The 20,761-nt window shown below is 44.6% G+C and overlaps 1 protein-coding gene across 3 annotated transcripts in view; it reads left to right on the top strand.

Moving 5' to 3' along the window:
* The window catches only part of ITGA6 (integrin subunit alpha 6), an 87,611-nt gene that overhangs the window by 24,121 nt on the left and 42,729 nt on the right, over positions 1–20,761 (top strand). For all 3 annotated transcript variants that reach the window (XM_006070259.4, XM_044933773.2, XM_006070260.4), the window contains exons 2-4: positions 16,839–16,963; positions 18,302–18,381; positions 20,058–20,313. In XM_006070259.4, the coding sequence (XP_006070321.1) occupies positions 16,839–16,963; positions 18,302–18,381; positions 20,058–20,313 (461 nt within the window). The remainder of the gene's footprint in view (positions 1–16,838; positions 16,964–18,301; positions 18,382–20,057; positions 20,314–20,761) is intronic.

Below are 20,761 nucleotides of genomic sequence, written 5' to 3'. Positions count from 1 at the left end.
TGTTAGCTAATGAAGCAGAAAGGAGATTTTCGGTGAAGTGGTGTAGAGCAAGTTCAGGGAGTGCTGGACACAGCCCCAGTTTGATCATGTACCAGCTGTGTGGCATCGGACAAGTTACTTGTCCTCTCTGAACCTGCATCCGCATTTGTAAAATGGGTGGTAGTCACAGTGTCTACTTAAAGAACTCAGAGTGCCTAATGCATTGTAAACAGCACGAGAGATGATAGCTCCAGTGTATAATTGTGTGTGTGTGCGTGCTCAGTCATGTCAGAATCTTTGTGGCCCTATGGACTGTAACCCACCAGGCTGCTCTGTCCATGGGATTTCCCAGGCGAGAATACTGGAGTGGATTGCCATTTCCTTCTCCAGGGGATCTTCCTGACCTAGGGATCAAACCCACGTCATCTGCATTGGCAGGTGGATTCTTTACCCACTGAGCCACCAGAGAAGCCCCCAGTGTATTATTAATAATCGCTTATTTACCCTGATTTGTAGTAGGGTATGTATTTCTCATGAGATTTCTTAGCAGGTTATTAGAAATCTAAGTCTTTTGAAAGTGAGATTGTAGACCATAGAGAAAAAGGAGCCTTGGCCTTTAAATCACCTTTCTGTGTAAATGTGAAAACCCAAGACTAGGAGGTGAACAGATTTGTTCTACTGTGAATTTTGGCTCATGCTTGCCCTACTGGATCAGCCAGATGATATAGTTAAATAGGGTTTTGGTGTTTCTTGGTCAAACATCCCTCGAGGTTATGATTATTATTATTATTATTTTAATGGCACCAGATTCTTGCCCTCAAGGAATAGTCGATTTGAATGACGTTGGGAGAAATCCTTGTCCAGGCAAGTTGACTTTGGAGAGGTGAAACTTGAGGCAGAGTCTTGATGCATAAAGCCTAGAGCTGGAATTGGAAGTAGTTGTTGAGGACGATTTGGTGAATTGGGGGCGGGATGGTGTGAGCCAAGGCATCAAGACTTTTGTGTGCTGGGCAAGTGAGGGGCACAGGGGCAGCTGGGGCAGGTGGCTGGTGTGGGGCCAGACGGCAGGGGCTGGCTGCCACTGCAGTGAGAAGGTAATTGGGCTTGAAGCCCCAGCCGTGTCAGGTTGCATCTGAGCCTCAGTTTATTCACCTCCGCGATGCAGATACCTACCTCCCAATTGCTGAGACGTAGTTGAATCAAGGGAACTTCCTTGGTGGTCCAGGGGTTAGGACTTTGCACTCCCAGTACAGGGGACACGGATTTGAGCCCTGATCGGGGAATTAAGATCCCACATGCTACACGGTGTGACCTAAAATAAATAAATAAAACCATAGCTATTTCATTAAAAAAAAATGCTTATGTTAAGGACTTTGTAATTAGAGAGTTCGTACAAAGGTGAGTAGTTTGCTCCCTCCTCAGACGCGCAGTCTATTTGCTAAGACAAATCTTGGGATGTGTGAGCAGTATCGACCTGCCAGGTACTGCTCTAGGTGCGAGTTCGGGGAGTAAGAGAAGAGCCCTTGCATCCTTGGAGCCAATAGCATTCCAGTGCGAGGAAGACAAGCAGTTGACACAAAGCGCCGAACATCTTTTTCGGTGCTGCTGAGGGCTGCGACAGTCTTTACACAGGGCGAATCTGTAGAGGCTGACTTAGCGGAGAGCTCTTGCTAGTAAGGAGGGTGAGTTGAGAAAGTGACTTTTCAGTTGAGCCCTAAGGGATATAAAGGGTGCAATCCACAAAGGTCTGCGGCAAGAGTGTTCTCAGCTGAAGGAAGCAGCTGCAGAGACCCTGAGATGGAAACCAGGTGGGTGTGTTCAAATGACAGGAGCCAGGCCAGTGTGGCAGGAGTATTCACCTGGCTGAAGCCGCAGGTAAAGGGCAGTTCTGTAGGGCCTTGTGGAGCGTGGCGGGTGGTTGAATTCCATGCCAGTGGCCATGGGAACCAAGAGAGGGCTAAGAAGAGGGGTGATGTGATGTGACTTAAGACGTAGAGAGAGCAGAGATTGCTTTGTGGAGATGGGCTTGGGTAGGATGAGAGTGGAAGCAGGTGGACCAGCCAGAAGGGTACTACTCTTGTCCAGGTGTGACCAGATGGAGGCTCATGTCCTGATAGCAAAGTAGCCACTGAGAAGTGGGTGAGGGTAGAATAGAGTCAGAAGGGAGAGCATGCCCTGATGCCTTGGATGTGAGAGGTGAGGGAAAGTGAGGAGTCCAGGGTGACACCTGGGTTTCTGGCCAGAGCAGAAACTTGGGTGGACAGTATTTATTTATCAAGAGAGGAAAGACTTGTGGGGAGCATAGTTGGGTGGAAGGAAGCTGAGTTCAGTGTTAAACACAGTAATTGTGAGATGCTGGGTGTAGACATCCAGTAGACAGCTGGGTGTTGGGGTGTGGTTCTTAGTGGAGAGGCCTGGACAGAAAACAGATGTTCTGAGAGTCACCTGTTAATTGAAGGTGTTTCTAGCCCCAGGACAAGAGTATAGCCAGAGACATGGAAAGACTCCCAAGATCTGTTGGAGCTCCTGGCAAGGCAGGAAGATAAACCTGGCAAGTATCAGCAGGCTCAAACAGGCCTCCTGCCCTCTCCTCCAGCTGCCCCGTCTAGTTCCTGGTTAGATAAGACTAGAGGGTCAGCATGAAACTAGACATGGGGTCTCTGAGACTTTGGGGTCCCTCTGCTTCTCCATAAGGGAAGTGAGCCCACAGTTCAAAGCTCTGCATGTGGTGCCCCCCCCGCCCCCCGAATTATCACATAAAGTCAAACAGTGAAGCTCCAATACTTTGGCCACCTGATGCGAAGAGCTGCCTTGTTAGAAAAGACGCTTATGCTCAGAAAGATTGAAGGCAGGAGGAGAAGGGGACGACAGAGGGTGAGATGGTTGGATGGCATCACCGACTCAGTGGCATGAGTTTGAGCAAGCTAAGGGAGATGGTGAAGGACAGGGAAGCCTGGCATGCTGCAGTCTATGGGGTCACAAAGAATCGGACATGACTGAGCAACTGAACAATGACAAAGTCTTAACAGAAGAGGAGCCCCTAGCGCTCAATCTTAGATTGAGGTAAGATTGTGGAGGAATTTGATATTCTGGGGATTTCTCTCAGTGAATGAAATACGGTTTCAGAATTTGATTAAGAAAGAGGTGGAATGTAGTCCGTTTCCTTGTCCAGTTTCCCTTGATCTTCTAGTTCCTTTTTCCAGGTGATTACTTGTCTTGACTATTAAGGTCTGAAATGTAGGCTGCATAATTGACCAGGGGACCTGGACAGGTCCTCTTTGACCCTTGATTCCTGTTCCCCTAAAATTAGGAGCTCAGATGAGATCAAGCTGGGATCTGTGAGCTCCTCCAGGAACCCGGGGCCTGGTAGGGGTTGGTAGGCAGGGGATCTGCCCAAAGGGATACCAGCACCGAGCTTTGGTCCACCTGTGGCCACCAGCACCTGAGGAGGCAGAGAGGGCTGGACGTCACCAATGGAGATGATGCTGGAGTTGAGTGGGAGTGTAGGGAGGAGTTGGGGATGGGACAGATGTTCTGCAGGGAGTGGACAGCATGTGCCCAGTGTGGAAGCATGAGCCAAGAGCCTGGCAGAAGGGAGGCTCTCGGTGGGGTGTGGAGGGCAAGTGATGTGGTAACACTGTAGCAATGTCACAGGACTAGACACGGTGACTCCCTGTATAGGAACAGGGCAATTCTGTATTTTCTCATCTGTAAGTAATCCTGCTGAGAATCCAATGTGGGTCAAGTAAAGGCATTCACAAACGTTAGGTCTATAGATTCTATGTGTTTAAAACCAGGAGCAAAATTCAAGCTTCATTTGGTAAGTGATGTTTCTAACGCTTTCTCTCATAACACACTGAATGGGCTCATTTTGGTGTGTGTTGTTGCAGCTGAGTCATGGGTAAGAGCATGGATATAAAGCTACCTTTGAAACCCCCCAGCCCCTCTTTTGGTTCCCAGATGCAGTGTGGGCCATGGAGGCCAAGTGCTGTCTATGTAAGGTGTTGCTGAGCATTCCATGAGGGAAGACTAGGTTCCTTTAAGTCTCCTGGGAATGTGTTCATTGGTAGGAATCCTGGAAATTGGAACCACTGATGCCTCCCAATAGGTAACTGCAGTAGGGAGTTGTGTAGGCAGAGTGGTCCTGAAGTGGGGGCATGGAGATACTTCCTGAAAATGAACAGGTGGATGACTGAAAGGTCGTGTGCTCAAACTGGCTGCCTGCATTTCACCATCATTTATTCAAATTCGTTGGCAAAAATGTTTTAAAACAATGGTACATTATGCTTTATAATTCTAGCTGTGACATACAGTTTAGACATCACCGTACAAAACAAAATACAGACTTTTTTTGAAAACCAACTTGAGCCCTCTAGGAATGTCTGACTTGCTGGAATTCGGCCAAGGGGTGGGGAGTGTGGTGATGGTAGGCAGTGCTGTTTCCCCATTTTCCTCTCCTTTCTCAGGGCCACTTATAGAAACAGTGGTGGGGTTCTCTGCTGCTGCTGCTGCTGCTAAGTCGCTTCAGTCGTGCCCGACTCTGTGCGACCCCATAGACGGCAGCCCACCAGGTTCCCCCGTCCCTGGGATTCTCCAGGCAAGAACACTGGAGTGGGTTGCCATTTCCTTCTCCAATGCATGAAAGTGAAAAGTGAAAGTGAAGTCACTCAGTCGTATCCAACTCTTCGCAACCCCATGGACTGCAGCCTACCAGGCTCCTCTGTCCATGGGATTTTACAGGCAGGAGTACTGGAGTGGGGTGCCATTGCCTTCTCCGGGTGGGGTTCTCAGTTTAGTTTAAATCTGCTGTGTTGAAATTATTAAAAGTGAACTTTGCTTTTGTGTGTATTACTGAGATGAACTTGGTTCATTAGAAATACTTGTTGAGTGCCCTTTAAGTGCTGTGCCCTAAGCTGGACACTGGGGGGCCCAGCATGAGCTGAGCAGACGTGCCACCGGCCCCATGGGGCCCACCTTCTGGTGGGGCAGGTGGTTGGTGCGCCTCTCACGTTAGGATTGCTGACGTGGTCATGCTGTGGAGGCAAGTAAAGGAGGACTTCCAAGAGGTGGGACCTGACCTAGGCTGGAAGGTGCAGTAAGATTTTTAAGCAGTGACCTGAAGAGGCGAGTGGGAGGATTCCAGGGGGTGGGAGAGGAGCGTGCTGAGCCAGGAGAGCATAGTAGTTGAGGGGTTTGTAAGAAGCCTAGTGTAAACGGGTCAAAAGGGAGGGAGAAGGTAACCCCCGAGTGTGCTCTTCACATAGACGTAGCCTCAGCAAAAGCGTTTTAGGATGCTGTTCCAAAGTCAAGTTCTTGGTGTGTGTGTACAATTCAGTATGAAAGAGACTGTTTAGATTTCCTGCTCTGATAGGCAGAATAATGCCTACAGAGTCTGTGTCCTCACCACCACCCCAACCTGTGACTGCGTTAAGTGGCAAAGGGGAATTCAAGTTGCAGATGGATTAAAGTCGCTAATCAGCTGATTTAAGATCAGCGAGATAGTTCTGGATTATCCAGGCGGGCCCAGTGTGATTACAGGGATCCTTACAGATGTGGAAGAGGGAAGCAGGAAAGGGATCTGAAGGTGCTTTGCTGCTAACTTCTCAGATGGAAGAAGGAGCTGCGAGCCAAGGAGTACAGGCAACCGTAGAAGCTGGCGGGGTAAGGAAATCTAATCTTCAGAAAGTTGTCAACACCTTGATTTTTTTTTTAAGTCCAATGAGACCCATTCTAGACTCCTGAATTACAGGAACTGTAAGATAAGAAATCTGTTTCAAGCCACTTAAGTTGGTGGTAACTTGTTACAGCAGCCACAGAAAACTAACACACCTCAACTCAAGGTCTTGTTATAGATGGCTGTTGCCACCAGGTTGCTTAGTAGTAATGACCTCTGATACTTTCTTTGCCGTTCAGGGCAGTGGAGAGTGGTTCTTACACATCCCACCTGGAGGGGGTTGGGCTGTGGTCATTGTTCAGTGAATACGTGCATCCCCATGTGCCAGCACCTGCTCCAGGAATTTGGGATGGGTCTCTGGGTCAAAAACAGCAAGATCTGTGCCCTCATGGAGATGCATTCTAGGTGCCTCATGCCCCTGACCTGTGTGAGAGCAGAGACTTCGTGTCCAGACACTCAGCCAGGCAGAGGATCACTGGTGCATGATTGTGAATAGCAGTGACTTCCCTGGAAAAAGACCGGTTTGTTTCCTATTTGACTACTTCTTGGAAGGCTCGAGTTTTAGCCCACATACTTATACTTAGTTTTCAGGTTGTTTGGAAATGATTCTTTAGGACTAATAGTACATGTTTAATACAATAATATTTGCTAGCGCACAGCTGACTGCTGCTGGATGTCAATGCTTGTGAGTGCAGAGTTCTCGCATATATTTTTAGATCTCCAAATAACCAGTCATCAAAAAAAGAATAGTTTGTTTTATGACTTTAATAACATATATGATATACACTTTGTTTGGAAAGCCTAACAAGGGGGTTAGTCTGATGATTGACTGATTCTCTAGTTGAGACTGATTGACTGATTCCAAAAGAGAGAGAAGCAGGCTCTCTCTCCTCTGAAGGAATTTGTTTCAGAGGCAGAGTTTAGATTAAAGCACGGGTAAGACTCAGTGCTTCCTGTTCTCTTCACCTGGTGGAGAAGGAAGGAAGGGAGGAACGGATAAAACTCGAGCAATCTGGGCAGTTATCAGGTGTGATGATGGTGGCCAGGGGTGATGAGTGGGGTGTGGACATTCCCTGTTTATCACTGGTCCTTGGCAGAGGAGGGACAGTGCTTCTGTTGGTGGACACCTGGAGATTGAGTCTGGCCAGAAGAGGGGCTCTCAGAAGGCCAGTGGAGCTTTGGTGACCAGACAAGCTGTTCTCGGGTAGCCTGGTCACGTGGAGATTGACTGTAGGGCCTCCCAGGCCAAAATAAACTCCCCGGTAGCTGTATGACTGTGGCCAAACCCAGCCACACAGTTAGACTGTCAAGGATAGCATTATTAAATTCAGGCTGTTGCATCAGTCAGGTTCCATTGCTCTCCTTGTATCTGAGGCTGGGAGGACTGTATAATTTGTCTACCAAACTGGGACATTTTTGAGAATAAAAGGGGCCCAGGTCCCCAGGTGTGAGTCAGGCGTGTGCTGGGGAAACCTGCACCTTGTCAGCCCAGCTAAGGGCAGGAAGCTTTAACCACTTTGTGGACACGCTGACCAAAAATGACTCACTACAGTGTGGCCTCTGTGTGGAAGGGCCTAGACCTTTCAGAGGAGGAGAAAGTATGACCTGGGGCCTTTTGTAAGATGCCTGTCCGCCACAGAGAGCTCTCCAACTTGGGGGTTTTAGAGCTGTTTTCTGTATATCCTTAAATATAAGGCAAAATCTATTTTTTATCCCCAAATTATGCCACCTTATATTTGAGCCCTTATAAAATCATTCTCTTAATGAGAGCTGCACTCTTGATTACTTTACTTGAGCGACAAAGTTTTATTTGCCGAAAACACAGTAGCCCAAAGGGACCTCGATCAGTTATAATTGTGGGTGCTGATGGAAGTTAATTTTTTTTTAATATTTAAGTAAAATATGTTGATTTGAAAAGGCAAAGAAGTTTAGCTCACATTTAGTAATAATTCTCAGGATTTCACACCATAATTGCAAGTCTTGGATATGGTTATAAACTTGAAAATGTCCTAGAAATGCTTTGAAAAAACTGGTTAGACAGTGCCTTCAGAAAGTAATGTCAAAGCAGCTTTTGGAGTTTGAATACAATTAATTGCTTCATGAAATAAAACTATTAGATGAATATTAAATAAAATGTTATTCAAAACCTTTGTATAAATGATCACATGTCAGTGGACTGTTTCATCTACATTCATAAAGGCATAAATATACAAACTGATTAAAAAAGGATTCCCCCCCCCCCCATGCATGGAGTCTTATGAGGCATCCTTGGTATTCGAGGTGTGGCGGTTATAATAGAGATGGTGTGGTAATAGCTGGGAGAAGGACATTCATCTTCTAACTGCAAGGACTAGGCTGGGTGAAAAATCTGATTCCTTCAGATTCCTTCATTTTATTTTATTTTATTTTATTTTTTTTAATTTTTTTATTTTTTAAAATTTTATTTTATTTTTAAACTTTACATAACTGTATTAGTTTTGCCAAATATCAAAATGAATCCGCCACAGGTATACATGTGTTCCCCATGATTTATGGTTTCAGATGGCTGACTAGGTGTACAGGTTCCCCTGCAGGCTCCTCAAGGCTCTGTGATGGCTGAGAGATTATTACTAAAGGCAGAAAGCAGATTGGGATCTGACTTATGACTTCACAAGGGAGGGAGCCACACTCAGGAGTGTATCCTGCAGGGACAGCCCTGTGTCCACCCTGAGATCCCTCAGCTGCGGCAGGGACTGGGAGTGAGGGGTGGGTCTGGAGGTGAAGGTCTGAAGGCTGGACCGCAGGTGCCAGGTAACACCTTCATTCCCGTCTCTCTCGAGTATAGAATGCTGGCAGTTAACACTCTGGCAAAACAAAACATAGTACTTTTTTTGAGGGGGAAAGGGGATGGAAATGTTGACAGGTGCATGTTTTACGAAGCTTAAATGATTACATCTCAGAGATAAGAATGGACTCTTGTAGACGTAAGTGACGCAGTTACCGTATTTGAAAAACAGCTAGGGAAAGCTAGGTTTCCTTAGTGTGAATGCTGGCACCCTAGGAATTCAGCCTTCTTCCTCTGGCATTGGGGCTTCCCAGGTGGCACTAGTGGTAAAGAACTTGCCTGCCAATGCAGGAGGCACGTGTTCCATCCCTGGGTTGGGAGGACCCCGTGGAGGAGGGCATGGCAACCCACTCCAGTACTCTTGCCTGGAGAATCCCATGAACAGAGGAGCCTAGCAGGCTACAGTCCATGGGGGGGTGCAAAGAGTCGGACACAACCTAAGCGACTTAGCACACCTCTAGCATTGAAGACGGGTTTTCAGTCATGACAGCAGCTCCCTACTCAGCCTAAAGTGACTCCTCTGTCAGCAGGCCCCACCCAGAACTCCCTTTCAGAATTCCTGATCGAGGTGAGACGGAGCCAAAAACTGACCTTTTTTAGACAAGAGCAGAGCAAGGATTATCAGACATGTGATGAGAGCTGGCAGCATAAAAGGGAATGCCTGAAGTAAACCAGAAGGAAAATTGGAAGAAAATCCAGAAGCAGAAAGAACAGAGGGGGAATACCCTTCTAGGATATGTTAATTCACAAAACAAGAATAGGGTGTGTTATGTGAAAGGCACAATCCATCAAAGAGCTTTTGGACACTACAAATTTAATTGCTGAAACTTAAAAATTAGAAATACTAGAAAATTAAGTCAAATCTCAGAACTATAAAGAGGGAAGGAAAAGGTAAAGATTAATCCAGGAGGTCCAACACCTGACTAGCTAACAGAAGTTCCAGAAAGAATAGAAAATGGAATGAGTGATATGATGGATGCACCATGAGAATTCTCTGGAACTTGATGTCCTAGCTCTGTAGATTGAAAGAAGCCCCACAGCACACGGTGAGTAAGTAATGGTTCAACATAGGTACTGTTGTTGCGCTGTTCGGAGTGCCTCGGATAAAATGCAGAGCCTAAAAGTCGCCTTTAAGAAATGAAAATAGGACTTAACGTCAGAATTTTCATTGACAACACTGGATTCTGGAATAAATTAGAGCACTAATGTCAATGTTCTGAAGAATGTGTTGTCCAACCTAGATCCTACACCCAAGCTCTCAGTCAAGAGCAGAGCAAAATAACATTTCTGAATATGCAGGGACTCGGTTTACCTATCATATACTGTTCTTTAGGATGACATTTAAGAAAATCAAATAAGAGGAAAACATGAGCTCCTAGGTCAAAGGAGACCAACTTGAGAGGGCAATGAAAGGAAGGGCTAGGATGACCCCGTATAACAGCCAGAGATGACTCTGACCTTGCTTCTAGAAGAACACTCAGGAGCTCCAAGGGCCCTGAGGAGGACATCTGAGCAAAGACAGCTCCTGACTTCCACCCAAGGTATGACTGGGAGCTTAGAAACCATAGAGGTTGGAATGGAAGCAAACAACGGAAGGGGAAATAAAGGTCATGAGAACGCCAAGGAAAGCAGAAGTCGTGGTCCAAATGTCAGGCACACCAAACAATTGATAGAATGTAAGGAAAGCAAGTCTGTGTGACCTTGATGCTAGGAACAATACCCTTGGGGGCCAAGAGCTTTTCTCAGATTTTATTTATATTTTACTTTGGCTGCACAGACACTTTGTTGCAGCAGCACAGGCTTCTCTGGTTGTGTGTGTTCTAGGGCATAGGTTCAAGAGTTGTGCAGTCTTATCCACTGGACCACCAGGGATATCCCCCTTCTGATAGTGGTGCCTGATAGAGAGTAATTTCAACGCTGTTTGGTTCAGCACTGAATAACATTTACCTGGTTATATAAAAGAACAGGTGACCAAACTGGGGTTACAACACAAAATGTAAATGGGAATGGTTCTGATAATAGTGTAAAAATGGGATTTAGAGAAACCAAGAGGAAAGTTGGGGAGACAGTGCTGATAGCATCGTATTCCTAACTGGGGAATGGAAAAATTTTTTTGTCAAAAGTTGATGAAGGGGAAACAAAAGTTAAAATACATTACTTGAAACATAAAGGGTAGCAAATAGAAGAAATAATGTAGTTATTAAACATAGGAGGGAAAGTAGCTCGTAGTTTAAGCTCTCTCTTTTTCCTATTGTGGCATCAACAGTTAATTGTCTAAAACTGATAAATTGAGAAATAAATGTATCAGCATAATATCTAGAGTTACAGAGTTTTAAAAAAAATCCAGAATTAAAAAAAAAAGGAGTTTGCCCCGAGAGTAGGGTCTTGGGATGAATGTGGAATCTGTTGCTCTCTACTGTAAATTCTTTCATTTTTATTTCTTGCCATTTGTCATTATTACTGTTAAAAATTAAGGACTGAACTCGAAGATGGGCTAAATGTAGAGGTGACAGTTGAATTATTAATGTCATCTTCTAATTTAAGGCTTAATTTGGACAAACTAAGAAGGCTGTGTTTTAAGTTAAGCAATAATAGTGTCCTTGTTCTAATGAAGCAGTATTTCACATTTCCTGGGACAAAGTTGCATAGCTAGAGACAGAATCTTTAATCCTTGAGGAAATGAATTAGTGCCAAAAACAATGAAGCAAAGCTGCTATTGTCCTTAGAGTTTTAAAAGTACCCCAGTGTTGAGAACTTTTGGTTGCTGTATTAATAGTTATGCAAAAGAATACCGACTCTATTTGGGAGAGAACTTGACTATAGGAAACAGGAGTAAGGCTTATTTGAAGTTTGAAATAATTTTGTGATTAGCATGATAGGGTCCTGGATCTTTGTGCCAAGAATTTTGATCTAGACTCCAAAGACCTGAATTTATGTTACTGCCACAGTTGTGTAGTTTGACATTGTATTTCACTATTTCAAATTTTATTTCTCATCTTTAAAGATGATGTGGCTTTGCACATTTTGAGTTTTGTATCTTACAGGTAGGTTTCCAATATGTTAGAATCCCAAGGCGGTTTTTATGTCAGTACAGCTTGAAAACAGGGGAGGTGATCATCTACTGGCCCTGTGGAAAGCAATTTGGGAAGTAATTTTTCTTGTTCATTTTGGTGTCTAAAACAATCTAAGTTCAAACTCAGACTCTTGCCCTTCCTTGATTACGGTTTTTCTTTTGACCTGATAAGGGAATAGGTTTCTTGGACCGTGTTCTGTTAATTTCCACCATTTCCCTTTGAAGGCCATAACTTTTAGGTCCCTTGATCCCTGTCACTCTGAATGTGAGTTGCTACCGTACTTCTGAATTCTTCTACTCATCCTGGGTGGGTCAGTAAGAAGAGCAGCCTCTGCTGCTGCTGCTGCTGCTTAAAGGAAAATGAACTGCCTGGCAGCTGCTGCCTGGGTCCTAGGAGTTGCTGTGGGCATCCAGGCAGTGCCCAGACTGCCTGCTGCTCACTAAAACCAGCTTCACAGGGGGCAAAAAAGTAGGATTTGAGCAGAAAGTGGATTTGGATGCGGCCCGAGTCTTCCCCCCACATTCAAGCTGCCCCTCCTAGAGCTGCACTCGCTGTGCTATCCCAGGAGCTGGCTGGTTCCGATTGGCTTAGGCCAGTGCCCAGGTCCTAAAAGACTTAATTAGGAAGTAGAGGGGTTGCACCAGGCCAATGTCATTGACTAGGTACATACAGCTCTGTTTTCATTTCTTTGTCCTTGCCAGGCATAGCCTTAGCGAATGGGTTGTGATCTTTTGTGACGAAGGCTGGTTCTAAGCAGAAATCAGAATTTGCTTAGTTCCTGAACAAACAAGGGCAACTTTACCTTGAGGATTAAGACACCTGTCAATTGTTGACTTTGATGCGGGGGAGCGGGGGTACCGGGTTCTTCCATCAAAGTGCTTCCTTACCTTTTCTAGGACTCTGATATGATCTGACTGAGCTCCACCTGCCCTCCCCATTGTTTTCCTGATTTTCCTCTAAGTGTGGGTTTCACGGAATGGGGTGCAGTTAGAGCAGGGACCTGGGAGAAAGGACAGGGCTGGGAACACAGGAGACAATGTGACAACTGTTTTCCAGAGGCACGTTTCTCTCGTTTTGTCAAGTTCTCTCTTCCTTCCATGTTGTCCCCCCCACCCCAAAATCTTCTATAGGAGCTTGGCATTTATAGCACAAGGGAAATTTTTGCTGCCTCAGCTCCTATAACCAGCCAGCAAACTGGACTTGAAGGGCCAGTCTGTCTTGCTTGTGTGTTAGAGGGTCAGGGAAACAGGAAATCTGCAGGTACCCTAGAGGCAGAAGTCCTCCCAGGTAGCTGGGGGGCGGGGTGGGGGTGGGGTCATGGCTGGAAGGAGCTGGAGGGAGCAGCTTGATCTCAAGGATTGTCTATGTAAATGGAACAATCTCCGTAGCATTGTCAACAACAGGAAACCCGGAAGCACCTGTTGGGCTAAAGGGAAGCCAGCCTGCTCGGCAGGTGCGCCTCTGTGGCCCTTTGCACCAGAACCTGGAGCTCCACAGACCAGGATGCCCATCCCCTTCTTGTTGCATTGCCGATTCTTGTGCCTCCATTAACTCTGGCTCCTTCCCTGTCAGCCTTTGCACGTGCTATGCCCCTCACGGGGCCACCTCCAGCTCCTGACATCTCTAGGTGACACTTCCTTGGGGCAGATTTAGCGCCCTCTGGACCAGGCACAGCACTCTGCCCCACCTTGGCATGGCTTCTACCTCCCTGCAATTTAAAGATAATGGATCTGGCTTCTGCAGGGCCAGGGTTGGGCAAGGAGAGGGGGCAATTCTTACTCATCCTAGGAGGCTCTTAAATGTTTGTGGAGTGAATAAACGAAGGAATGAGCAAGGACGGTCAACAGGAAATAACAAGCCCAATACCTGCCTTTGGGGTAGCTTGCCAGGCTCCTTGGGTGGGGATGAGGAGAGGAAGTGGTCAGAGAAGATACACTGTAATAACCTTGGAACTCCTGGCCTGCTCTTTCCCTTGCAGTCATCATTACCTTTATAGGAAATCTCTTCCGGACCTTCACCCCACCCAGCTGCAAAAATGCTCTGCCTTCCCTCTTGCTTTCTGAATTGGTCTTAAATCTGTCAGGAAAGGAAACTGGTCTTGTTTCAGTGTTTCACTTGTGTAGGTTTTGCCCTTCCAGCTGGACTGTAAACACCTGAAAAATCCTGGGTTTTATTTCCTAGGAAGCAATTTAAAGGAATGGAGAGAACATGGCTCCAAAGTAGTTTTTTCCCTGACTCTCAGCTACCTAGGAGACCTTAGGGGCAGAGTACTTGCCCTCCTCCCAAAAGCCTCTGTTTGCTCATCTGTAGAGTTGGAGGGCTGAACACATTCTCCAGTGCTTCCAGTGCCCACATGCTGTGCTTCTGACCCCAGCAGTTTGCTTATCCTTTCCAGTACCTGGACAGGGTTCCGTCTTCACCCTTGCTGAGTCACTGAACTTGTTCACTCACAGGGTCTAGGCTAGTTGACCTTGCAGCTCTTGGTCTGAATCCCTGGGATCAAGCAAGGATGATGTTAACGAAATAGGTGTGGGATAGCAGCCCTTGGCCTTGCTCTGCCCCAAAGTCCTGCCCAGTGTGTCTTCCAGTTCTGTACCTTGGAGTGTGCTACTTCATCCTGTAAATGCTGGACGGATTGGAGGTAGAGGCTGATGGTGCTGCCATCCGAGGGGCTAGGGGGAAGGATGGTGCTAGGGCTCCGGGTTCACATGTGAGTGAGTCTGCCAGTGTTCTGTAAGGTCTGCTTCACTGGCTCTCCCTGGCAGAGTCTGGCACCCCTCTCTGTTTTCTCAGTGCATTTTTATTCCATTGTAGCTACTGCACTGCATTGGTTTTAAAAGAAAATATGTTAAATCCTTTATTGGGATCATAGCAAAGACAAAAGCAATAAGGCCTGTCTGTCGTTGAGCTGGGAGAGGGTGGTGTAATTATTTGTCTTAGTTTTTGTTATTTGCATCTGAGAGTTATGAGTTTCTTGAAGGCTGGGATTGGCTTTTCTGTTTTGGGAGTTGGCTGTTGGTTTACATTTGTGTTCCCAGCCATTTTTCCCAGCTCTAGCCTGGTTGCTCTTTCAGCTCTGTTTCTCTCTGTCCAGTGTCTGCTGTATATCCTTTTCTCTTTGTTTCTTTTCCTTGTTGTCAGTTAGCCAGACCCCAAAGACTGTAAAACTGATGGTAATTAAGACATTAGCAACCGAAAGACCTAAACAGCTGTTTCTACAAAGAAGACATAGAGATGGCCAATAAACACATGAAAAGATGCTCAACATTGGTCATTACTAGAGAAATGCAAATCAAAACCACAATGAGATGTCACCTCACACTTTTCGGAATGGCCATCATCAAAAAGTCTACAAACAATAAATGCTGGAGAGGGTGTGGAGAAAAGGAAACCGCTCTTGCACTGTTGGTGGGAATGTAAATTGATATAGTCCCTATGGAAAATGGTATGGAGATTCCTTAAAAAACTAGGAATAAAACCACCATATGACCCAGCAATCCCACTCCTAGGCATAAACCCTGAGGAAACCAGGGCTGAAAAAGGCACATGTATCCCATTGTTCATTGTAGCGCTATTTACAATAGCTAGAACATGGAAGCAACCTAGATGTCCATCGACAGATGAATGGATAAAGAAGTTGTGGTACATATACACAATGGAATATTACTTAGCCATAAAAAGGAACACATTTGAGTCAGTTCTGATGAGGTGGATGAACCTAGAACCTATCATACAAAGTGAAGTGAGTCAGAAAGAGAAAGATAAATATCGTATTCTAATGCACATATACGAAATCTAGAAAAATGGTACTGAAGAATTTATTTACAGGGCAGCAGTGGAGAAACAGACATAGAGAATAGACTATGGACATGGGGAGAGCGGAGGAGAGAGTGAGATATATGGAAAGAGTAACGTGGAAACTTACGTTATCATATGTAAAATAGGTAGCCAACAGGAATTTGCTGTATGGCTCAGGAAACTCAAAAGGGGCTCTGTATCAACCTAGAGGGGTGGGATGGGGAGGGAGATGGGAGGGGGGGTTCAACAGGAAGGGGATATATGTATACCCATGGCTGATTCATGTTGAGGTTTGACAGAAAACAACAAAATTCTGTAAAGCAATTATCCTTCAATTAAAAAAATAAAAAAGACGTTAGCAAAAGAACACAGCAGAAAGATGGTGGATCTTTAAAAATCCCATTGTCTGAGAAGCAGTCAGCTTTTAAGGATTGTGGGTTTAGCTTAGGATCCTGTCTTACTGGAGGTGGCAAGAACCCTGAGGTGGGAGGGGAGAGGGAACATTCTGGTGCCTACTGCACAGAAGGTACTCTCAGACCATCCCTGAATCCTTGGTGGAGACTGATTGGATGATAGAAGAGGAGCTTGTCCAGATGGCCAAGTACCAGAAAGTGAGAATTGATGCAGAAAGAAGCTACAAAACAGTAATTCAGTCGAGTTGTATCTCAGGCAAAGATTTGGTTCCAAATCTAAATTGTTAAAAGGTAAACTGAGGCATATTAAAAACTTGACAAGTTTATCTGAGCAGAAATCAGTGCAAACCTGGCAGTGTCGAACCAGCAGGAGCAGGGAAAGACACAGAGAGTAAGGACAGTAAGGAAGCAAAGCGAGGAAATGATTCGATTGGCTTACCATCTGGGTGCGCCTGTTTGTGATCGGTTGCCCTTGGGTTTGGTTTTGTAACCTTGAGACATTTACAGGCTGGGATTTCAGTTTGGTTCCATAGGCTGCCATAGCCTTAGACCCACCTCAGTCCAGTGGCCACCTGGTTTAATCAACTAAACAGTATATAAACTGGAAACCTGGGGGATATTCAAAAATTACCTTTGAACCCCACGCCCCCACCCTAAGAAGACACAGTGTTGGAAACAGATGTATTGTCATTTCAGTTTAATGTGACCATTTTTCTCCCCCAGTGAGGGAGTGTTTGTTTTGTCTGAGTTCCTTGTGATGTCCTTGGCTTAGGTGTAGGGGGCAAGCTCTGTGGAAAGTGTCTTCTAAAACACCAGACTCCTGCCCGGCAGAGAGCTGCTGATACTGTGAGAGGCGGGCGTATCTTTCACCTGTTTCAGCAACCCCTCTTCTTGTGCTTTGCTTGCATCTTTGTTTGTGTGCCACGGGCTCTGCCTTTGTTCTCCCTCACCACCTAAACTGGCAGAGAATTAGGCGGCTTTTTGACAAGAGAATAATTCAGATATCTCTCGGCTCTGGCTCTAAATGTTAAATGCACATTCAGCTCAAATCTCCAAATTCTCTGTTTCGTCAACAGATTGCTCGTGGGGGCTCCCCGCGCAGTGGCCCTTCCACTGCAGAAGGCCAACAGAACAGGAGGCTTGTACAGCTGCGACATCACCTCCCGGGGGCCGTGCACGCGAATTGAATTTGATAACGACGGTGTGTTCTGTGCTTGCTCAGTGTTCCTTTGGCCAGCCCACTTGCCCTTTCCAAGAGGAAGGATAGAGGGGGACAAGCATTTATTCTTGGAGAGAAGGCCTCTCTTAATTGCATGGGCCTTGACTGTTTCTTGCTTGCCCTGAGAACATTTACTTTTTAAGTCACTTTGGCTGCCCTGTTTTTGCTGTCTCCCCAACCCTGGTTTCCAAACTGGTATGGTGTATTGATATTGCCACCTAGTGATGTGTTGAGGTTCTACAGGAGACTGTTGAAAAATTGTTCAGAAAATTGAATGTGTATCCTGTACTCAGCAGCCAAAAGTTCTCATTTGCTGTTAAAATATTAGGGAGAAAGGCTGTTAAATATAAGATCTCTCTAAAGTGAGAGCTGGACGACGTGGATAAAATTTCCCTACTATCTCAGATAGAGGCTTGTTTTGTATAGACTGTGGTGGGCAGAGCAGTTGGTGTCCTGAGAAGCTGCAGCCAAACCTAATTTGGCGTTCTTGGTTGACGCAGATTTGCAGCTTCATGTTTATGTTCCTCTCTTGTTTGTTTGTTTGTTTTTTTAATCTTTTTAGCAACAGTTTTTTTTAACTGATTGGAAAATAATATATGTTAATTGTGAGAAATCTGTAAATGACATTGAACTGTAAAGAAAGAAACCTAAACCCACCGATATTGTAGAGATAATCCCTATTTATTTAACATTTTGGCATTTTTCCTTCTGCCTACCTAAAGTTGTTTAATTTTGATCTTTTCGTAATGATTCAAAATTGAAAATCATGCCTACATTTTGGATGTAGGGTTATACAGTAGGTTCAAACTGATGCTGAAGAGCACACGGTGAGATTTTTGGTTTTCCTCTCTCCTTTTTGGAAGGAGGAGGTAAAAATAAATATATCATTTTCCTTTTTTTCATCAATAGAAAGATAGAAAGTGGATCTGAGGCCTTGTTTTCCCATCTCCAGTACAGAAAAGCAAAGTTCATGCTATTATGTAACAAATTTGAGGGTATGTAGAGAAGTAACTCCCTTTTTGTTAGTTTGGATGGTCATTTCTGTACTTTGCACTCTGGGTGTCAGAGAAGGTGAATGGCCACCAGGTAGAATTACATATTTTTGTAAACAATTTGGTGAAACATTCATACCAATAACCACTCACCTGTTTTCTTAAGATGGAAAGCAATTTTTATGGAGTAACTGCACTTACTAAGTACTTGGAGTCAAGGCAGTTTAGAAGCTGTTTCTTACATTTTTGTTCATTAATTGGTTCATGGCCTGTTGCAGTAGCTTTGAAGTCCTAGCTGTGTGTGTGACCTATGCTGCTTTCTCCGCAGCTGACCCTTCATCGGAAAGCAAGGAAGATCAGTGGATGGGAGTCACTGTCCAAAGCCAGGGTCCAGGCGGCAAAGTTGTGGTAAGTATAGAGAGATGTGTCCATTCCGCGCTGAGTGCCTGTTGTGTGCTAGTGCTGGGCTTATAGCAGTGAACAGAGCAGACGGCTTCCGCCTGCCTAGAGTGTACATTCTAGAGAACTGACTGCTATACAGCAGGAATTGATGTCAAGAGGAAATCAAACCATTGCTTTTTCTGTGATTCCTGATTTACTTTGAAACGGCTCTACAAGCTGCTTTTCCTTAGAACGTTTAGATCCAAAAAAACTTACTTTTAAAAGCCTTTACTGAATGTCCCTACAACTTTAGGTGGTCTTGAAAAACCAAAGCAAAACCGTACATGGTTTTTGTCCTAGGAACTATGCAGCTATTATAGATGAGTTACAAAAATATGGGAATGGTCATGCAAAGTAAGGATCAGATCATTTTAAACTCTTTATTTTCTGGGCTACTTCAGATAGAAGTGGTAGCCGAGAAAAAAGGGTTGTTCGATGGAATGTGTTAGGTGGCCTTGGAGGTACCAGACTGAATCACGATGATCTTTCCGTCTCTTTCAAAATCTGGTTGCTGTAACAAATTTATGTAAAATTTTGAGAAAAATGAGAATTCTACCAAGTATTGGATTTTTACATCTAAGGAGATGCATTATAGGATATTGACTTGGACATTGTAAAGTATTTTTAGCCTGTGTTATATGGAGGGTGGCCATGAATACCCATAGGTGAAAATTAGAGTTTATTTAGTCTCTCCCAGCAGTATGATTTTTCTCTGCCTTTTTAAAAGGCTTCTCTCTGCCTTTTAAAATAAACTTAATCTCAGAGTTTAAAGGATAAGTTAAGATAGGATTGATTATGAGGAAATAGTATGGATAAAAGAAAAATGCCTTTGTTTTTAGCCCAATTCCTGTGAAAATATGTCCATGATTTCTCTCCCCTGGAACATGTTCCTTCTTTTCATGAACATAGTGATATGAAGGTTTATGTAGCCACTAAAATCCAATTAAATTGAGAAGATGAAATAAAGTGTTTCCCATTGTTTATGTGACAGGTAAATTTACACATAAATTGCCTGTGAATTGCAGACTGTTGTTGTTTAAACACTGAGTCGTGTGTGTGCTTGTGTGCTAAGTTGCTTCAGTCGTGTGCAACCCTGTGGACTGTAGCCTGCCAGGCTCCTCTGACCATGGGATTCTCCAGGCAAGAATACTAGAGTGGGTTGCCATGCCCTCCAGGGAATCCTCCTGACCCAGGGATCAAACCTGCGTCTCTCGTTTCCTGCATTAGCAGGCAGGTTCTTTACCACTAGCGCCACCTGGGAAGTCCCACTAAGTCATATCCAACTCTCTTGCGCCCACATGGACTGGAGCCTGCTAGGCTCCTCTGTCCATGGCATTTCCCAGGCAAGAATACTGGAGTGGGTTACCATTTCCTTCTCCAGGGGATTACAGATTGGCCTTCAATATTTAGATTGCAGCATTATTCTCTGGGTGACGGTAAGACAGAAGTCCTGTGCTAGATAATGGTCTCCTTCTTGCAACTTTGGGGAATATTTGCTGGTTTTCTGACCTGGTCTCAGGATGAGGGCACATTTAACATCCCATTTAGAATTAACCTCTCGATTGTTGACAGTTTCATTGGTTTGTAATGAAAAACGTCAGGTTTGCCAACACATGTGGGCTGCTTTATTCATCTGCTTGCAGACGTGTGCTCATCGATATGAAAAAAGACAACATGTTAATACGAAGCAGGAATCCCGAGACATCTTTGGAAGGTGCTATGTCCTAAGTCAGAATCTCAGGATTGAAGATGATATGGATGGAGGAGACTGGAGTTTTTGTGATGGCCGGTTGAGAGGTCATGAAAAATTTGGTTCTTGCCAGCAAGGTGTAGCAGCTACTTTTACTAAAGACTTCCATTACATTGCGTTTGGAGCCCCAGGCACTTACAACTGGAAAGGTATGCCGGATATTTATAGAAATGGAGATGAGAATGACTGCGTAATTTCTGCCTATGCACCATGATTTAGTACATTTTAAATTAAAACAGAATGTATCATAAGGCATTTTGATATTATAGAGGTAGAGTAGGATTATTAAAATATCTTAATTTTGATTTTTAAAAACAATCGTCACATGTATGTTCTAAGATTTTTCCCCCTCTGCCAGCAATTTACATTCATATAACTAATTAACTTCCTTTTGTAAAAATATAGTTAGCATTAGTTTTTGCTGTTTTGTATTTGCTTATCTCATGAAATTGAAAGTTTAAATTTTAACATAGGGATCTGAAAACTGAGAAGACTTGAGTGGTGGTGTATACAAATAATATTGTATTGATACAGACATTTCTTTAGTCATGTATTACTTGGGCTATGTTTTGCTAATAAAGCAGGGTAGTTAGAAAG

The sequence above is a fragment of the Bubalus bubalis genome, chromosome 2 (assembly GCF_019923935.1).
Source record: "Bubalus bubalis isolate 160015118507 breed Murrah chromosome 2, NDDB_SH_1, whole genome shotgun sequence".
Taxonomy (NCBI): Eukaryota; Metazoa; Chordata; class Mammalia; order Artiodactyla; family Bovidae; genus Bubalus; species Bubalus bubalis.
Note: the sequence above shows the minus strand (reverse complement) of the source record. Positions and strands in the feature narration are given on the sequence as shown.